This window comes from Myotis myotis, unplaced genomic scaffold (assembly GCF_014108235.1).
Source record: "Myotis myotis isolate mMyoMyo1 unplaced genomic scaffold, mMyoMyo1.p scaffold_m19_p_4, whole genome shotgun sequence".
NCBI classification, from domain to species: domain Eukaryota; kingdom Metazoa; phylum Chordata; class Mammalia; order Chiroptera; family Vespertilionidae; genus Myotis; species Myotis myotis.
In genome coordinates this window covers 26,669,228-26,675,227 of record NW_023416346.1, presented here as the reverse complement: position 1 = coordinate 26,675,227, position 6,000 = coordinate 26,669,228, and the positions used below count along the sequence as shown (strand labels likewise).

General features: G+C 45.7%; 1 protein-coding gene across 1 annotated transcript; it reads right to left on the bottom strand.

The window, feature by feature from the left end:
* Positions 1 to 847: 847 nt before the first annotated feature.
* On the bottom strand, positions 848 to 3,058 carry LOC118654073 (chromatin target of PRMT1 protein-like). Its single transcript, XM_036305239.1, has one exon. It carries the CDS (start codon positions 1,647 to 1,649, stop codon positions 1,341 to 1,343), a length of 309 nt encoding a protein of 102 aa, XP_036161132.1. The 5' UTR covers positions 1,650 to 3,058; the 3' UTR covers positions 848 to 1,340.
* Positions 3,059 to 6,000: the final 2,942 nt, after the last annotated feature.

The window sequence follows — 6,000 nt, the reverse complement described above, 5'->3', positions numbered from 1 at the left end:
CCTCCCCAGCAGGTATCTGCCATAGTTCTGCCATCTCTTCTGAAGCATCTGCTTAACCAATGGCCTTTCCCTCTCTACTGCAGGTGTAAGCCAACCCAATAGCAACCCTTTGGACATGATGCAAAGCCAAGAGGCAAGTTTATAAATATTATTCCATGGTAGAAATAATGCACACACCCAAACCAGCTCACATATGTGGTATCAATGCACATGGTAGTAACTTCCATCAAATCAGAGCTGCCACCATGTATAACCTGTCATGTGACACTGTAGCTAGGTCAATGTTCCTAATTTACTATACTAAAATATCAATGTGGCAGAATGCATTTTTGAACTCCAGATTTTCTAACCACTTCTAAGTGGCTATTAAAGTGATATAGAACAGAACTGTATCACAGACACCTAGGCATTGGGGAGGAACATTGAATGAATTCTTTCTGGGACTTTCAGAGGGTAGAGAGATGAACAGAGGAAATGTTAGACAGTCAAAGCATATATGGCAGGTGAGGGGAGGCAAAGGTGGAAAGAAGGCTAACATATTCATGTTCAAAGAGAAGTCTGGGAGAAGGAAAAAACAAACAAACAAAGAAGCCCATCAACAAAATGAAGCCAAACCCAAGTCAGAGGAAAAAAGGGTTTCATATAATAGATATCAAAAAAGTAAAAGGAACACACTAAATGCACACACTGGTGACAAGTAAGTCCATAGTCTATTGTGATAGGTCAGTGGTTCTCAACCTTCTGGCCCTTTAAATACAGTTCCTCATGTTGTGACCCAACCATAAAATTATTTTCGTTGCTACTTCATAACTGTAATGTTGCTACTGTTATGAATCGTAATGTAAATATCTGATCTGCAGGATGGTCTTAGGCGACCCCTGTGAAAAGGTCGTTCAACTGCCAAAGGGGTCGCGACCCACAGGTTGAGAACCGCTGTGATAGGTCCTTCCAGCATCAGTCAGGTAGGCTCTTCTCATCTGTCATCTCAAGGTTATTTACAGACATGGCAACTTTTAACAAGTCTCTCAGAGAAGGGAAGGCAAGCTTCAATCATTGGTTTCAGGATCTGTCTGTGCCATGTAGGCATCCAACTCCGCACCCAGGTGTCCTTTTGTTTTTGACATGTATTCATCCAATTGGTTGTCCAGCTGGTCCTTGGTCAGTACAGGGCGAGAAAGGGCACCTCTCCCTCGTCCACTGCCTCGGCCTCCAAAGCCTCCTCTTCCCCGACCTATCATACCCCGACCTCGGAGCGACATCCCGCCCCTAAGTAGGGTTCTTGTGGCACATCCCCCACGTAGTCCTCCTCTAAGCAAGCCGCTCTGGATTATGGGTAGGCCTCATCCTCCGCTGGCTCCCCTGGCCAGGGCCCCTATGGGTCGGCCTAACCGTGCCTGGATGTTACTCTTACCCAGGCACTGCTTTAAGCTCTGTTTAAGTTTTAATGCTGCCCGGACAGAGGGTCTATTTTCCATCTGCTGGGCCAGTCTTCTGTTTCTGGCAGTGGCTAGCTGCTGCTGTTGCTGCATCGAAGCCCGAATATTCACTGGCGTCAGCTGTTTGTTCTTCAGCATATTAGTAAAGCGCTCATTTAGAGACATCTTGGTGGTGCTTTTTAGCACAACTTTCGGTGCTGACTGTGCAGCCATCTTCAAATCCCGAGGATCGAAGGAAAAGGATGCCAGTGCTCCTCTCAGGGCTGCCACGACGGCTGGGCCGGCAGAACCTGAATTGATGGTGAAGTGGCTCGGGTGAACTGGTTTGGTTGGCTAGATGCGTAAGTGGTAGACTGCTAGGTTAGTTCGCTGTTGGCTGGCTGGCTGCTGGGCTCACCCGGTCCACCTGCTCACACGGCTTGCCCTTTCCTGCCTTTAGTTGGTGCCACCACAAGCACTGCCATCAACTCCTGCTTGGTGCCCAAACAAAATGGCCGCCACCAAGGTAGAAATTTATTGAAGAACAAGTACAGACTCCCACGTGGGGAAGGGGAAAGAGTCCCACTGAGCCCCTTTTTCCACAGTTTATAAGGGCTGCAGTTTTTTCTGCCTCAATATTGTCTTTGATTTGGTCACTATAGTAACTCCTGAGCTCAAAGGTCAAACCTCACATGGGACATGTGATGCCCTCCTCCCTCATTGTTCTCCTAGTCCCTCTGGGCTTTCTCCGTCCTTCCTTATTTTGTAAATATAGACCTTTGCTACTCCCAGTTCCCTTATCTTATGGAAATGTAACTGCTGCCTCTCCCAACTTCCCTGTCTTATGGAAATGTAACCTTTTGCAGCTTTGCAGCCTGTGCTTTTTACATGGATCCCCTTAATTTAAAAAAAATCCCTAAACATGCCTATTTCACCCCTAAAAATTCCTATTCCAAAGGCTCAGTCCTGTGCTCCCAGGAGGGTATGCTCCCAGGAGGGAGAGCTTGCTCAGTCCTCCTTTCTAAGGGTTTTAAGGATAGAGAATTCAAGGGAGGTCCAAATGAAGATCTTAATAGAATATTTCCAGGTGTGTCCATTCAGGGTTGTGGTCTCCAATGATTGACTGGCCAGCATCAGGGCAAGGGGTCATTATTTCATGCAGCTGGTCCTGACGGGAAGGCAGTGTGGCTGGTTTTGTTGCTTATCTGGGACTGGAGCTGAAATAAGACTGAGGCCTAGATGTTATTGCCAGGGAGGAAAGGTCAGGTGGTCCAAACCTCAAGGCCAGCGATATGCAAGGGGAGAAAAAGTCACCTGGGGGCAAGGCTCCAATCTACAATTGATTGTCCATTGCTAGGCAACTGGGACTTTCTATGCTGATGACCTTCTATAGCTGGCCCATCATCCTTGCTTTGCTCATATCTGTCAACTGCTTACAAAAGTCCCACAAGACTGTCCCCATTTAAGACATAATCAAAAGTCCAGGTTATCACCTGTTTTTCTGACCAACATGCTATTAATCAGAGGTCCCCACGACTCTCTATTTAGGTTTATTATTTGTAGTGTGGCTCACAGAACTCAAGTAAAGAGTTTACTTAATAGATTACTCATTTTTTTAAATTAAATATTTATTGTTCAGATTATTACAGTTGTTCCTCTTATTTCCCCCCATAGCTCCCCTCCACCCAGTTCCCACCCCCCCCTGCCCTTACCCCCCCCCCCACTGTCCTCATCCTTAGGTGTACGATTTTTGTCCAGTCTCTTCCCACACTCCCCACACCCTCCCCCCCTGAGAATAGTCAGTCCATTCCCTTTCTATGCCCCTGATTCTATTATATTCACCAGTTTATTCTGTTCATCAGATTATTTATACACTTGATTTTTAGATTCACTTGTTGATAGATGTGTATTTGTTGTTCATAATTTGTATCTTTACCTTTTTCTTCTTATTCCTCTTCTTAAAGGATACCTTTCACCATTTCATATAATACTGGTTTGGTAGTGATGAACTCCTTTAGCTTTTTCTTATCTGTGAAGCTCTTTATCAGACCTCCAATTCTGAATGATAGCTTTGCTGGGTAAAGTAATCTTGGTTGTAGGTTCTTGGCATTCATCACTTTGAATATTTCTTGCCACTCCCTTCTAGCCTGCATAATTTCTGTTGAGAAATCAGCTGACAGTTGTATGGGTACTTCCTTGTAGGTAACTGACTGTCTTTCTCTTGCTGCTTTTAAGATTCTCTCTTTGTCTTTTGCTCTTGGCATTTTAATTATGATGTGTCTTGGTGTGGTCTTCTTTGGATTCCTTTTGTTTGAGGTTCTCTGCGCTTCCTGGACTTGTAAGTCTATTTCTTTCGCCAGGTAGGGGAAGTTTTCTGTCATTATTTCTTCAAATAGGTTTTCAGTATCTTTCTCTCTCTCTTCTTCTGGCACCCCCATAATTCGGATGTTGGTACACTTGAAGTTGTCCCAGAGGCTCCTTACACTATCTTCATATTTTTGGATTCTCTTTTCTTTTTGTTTTTCTGGTTGGGTGTTTTTTGCTTCTTCGTATTTCAAATCTTTGACTTGATTCTTGTGATCCTCTAGTCTGCTGTTGGAACGCTGTATAATATTCTTTATTTCAGTCAGTGTATGCTTAATTTCTAGTTCGTCCTTTTTCATATCCTCGAGGGTCTCACTAGATTTCTTGAGGGTCTCACTAAATTTATCGGTGGTTTCTAGAAAATTCTTGAAAAACCTTATAAGTGTGGTTTTGAACTCTATATCCAGTAGTTTGCTTTCCTCCATTTCTGTCATTGGTGACCTGTTTCTTTGTCTCCACATTTTTTATGCTTCCCTGTGTTGATAGAGTGGCTTTCTGTGCTAGGTGTCCTATAGGGCCCAGTGGCTCAGTCTCCCCAATTACCTGGGGTGGACACTCTTGGTGCACCTCCTTGTGGGCTTTGTGCACAGTCTGGTTGTAGTTAAGCCTTGATTGTTGTAAGTATCACTGGGAGGAATTGACCTCCAGGCCAATTGGCTGTGAGAATCAGCTGTGTCTACAGTGGGAGAACTTCTGTGCTGAAGACACCCTTATGGGGCAAGACTTGCTTCATTGGGGCTTTGGTGCTCACTGAGTCTGCCCCCTGAGTGTGTCCCTTATGGATCTGAGGAGTTGTAATCTGGATGGTCCCAATCTCACCACTGGGTACATGGGCTCTTGGATCTAAGGAGGTGCTAATTTAGCCTCTGCCTGAGGCTACCCAGCAGCAGCTATGGAGAGAACTGCAGATTCCTCTTCTTTGTTTGGGGTTTGGAGGTGCCCAGATGAGGCCCAACTGTGAAGCAATGCAAGCTGCTGTGGGGCCTTGGGCCTTCTTTTGGATGTTCTGGGTCTCTCTGTCCCAGCTGCAGTTTGTTAGGTAATTTTAGATCTCAAAGGGCCAGCCTGTTCATATGCAAAAGCCTCTGGGCACAGCTTGGGTGGGGCGGGGTCTCAGGGAATCAACAGGGTGGAGCAAACGGCTATGGCTGATCCTCAATCCTACCCTTAGAGGCCCCGTGTCTCAGTGTCCCAGTAATCACTGCAAGCACCTCTGAGAGAAAGCTGTCCTCGATTTCCGACTGATGCCAGACAGTCCAGTTTCTCCCCGTATGAGTCTCGGTCCCCAGAGACTCGCCCAGAACTGGAGTTCAGAGTAGTTGGGAGCTTGAGACTCCCTCCCGATTGAAAAAGACAACCGTGTCCTCAGTTGCCAGCCCTTTCCACGTGAGCCTCCGTACCTCTGCACTTTACTTCCGTACCTCCTCTGAGTCTCAGTGTGCTTTTCTCTTTCCTTGTAGTTGTAGAATTTCCACTCAGCCAGCCTTCCTGTGGTTCTGGATGATGTCCATTTTGTCTTTTAGTTGTATTTTTGCAGTGGTTGTGCGAGGCAGCAATTTCCCGTGTTTTTCTATGCTGCCATCTTTGTTTCTTTCAGATTACTCTTTTTTTAAAAAAATGTTTTATTGTTTTCTTTCAGAGAGGAAGGGAGAGGGATAGAGAGTTAGAAACATCAATGACAGAGAAACATTGATCAGCTGCTTCCTGCACACTCCCTACTGGGGGTGTGCCCGAAACCAAGCTACATGCCCTTGACCAGAATCGAACCTGGGGCCCTTGAGTCCGCAGGCTGACGCTCTATCCACTGAGCCAAACTGGTTAGGGCCAGATTACTCATTTTTAAAAAAGGATACAACTCGCCAAAACCGGTTTGGCTCAGTGGATAGAGCGTCGGCCTGCGGACTGAAAGGTCCCGGGTTCGATTCCAGTCAAGGGCATGTACCTGGGTTGCGGGCATATTCACAGTAGGAGATGTGCGGGAGGCAGCTGATCGATGTTTCTCTCTCATCGATGTTTCTAACTCTCTATCTCTCTCCCTTCCTCTCTGTAAAAAATCAATAAAATATATTTAAAAAAAATAAAAAAGGATACAACTCAGGAACATCTATATAGAAGAGATGCATTGAGCAAGGTATGTAGGAAGGAATGAAGAACTCCCATGCTCTCTCCAGGCACACCACTCTCCCTACATCTCCTAGTGTTCACCAACTAGGAAGTTCTT

What these genes read in the sequence shown, in the direction of transcription:
- LOC118654073 (XM_036305239.1), bottom strand. Translation starts at nt 1,649, where the DNA reads ATGGCTGCACAGTCAGCACCGAAAGTTGTGCTAAAAAGCACCACCAAG.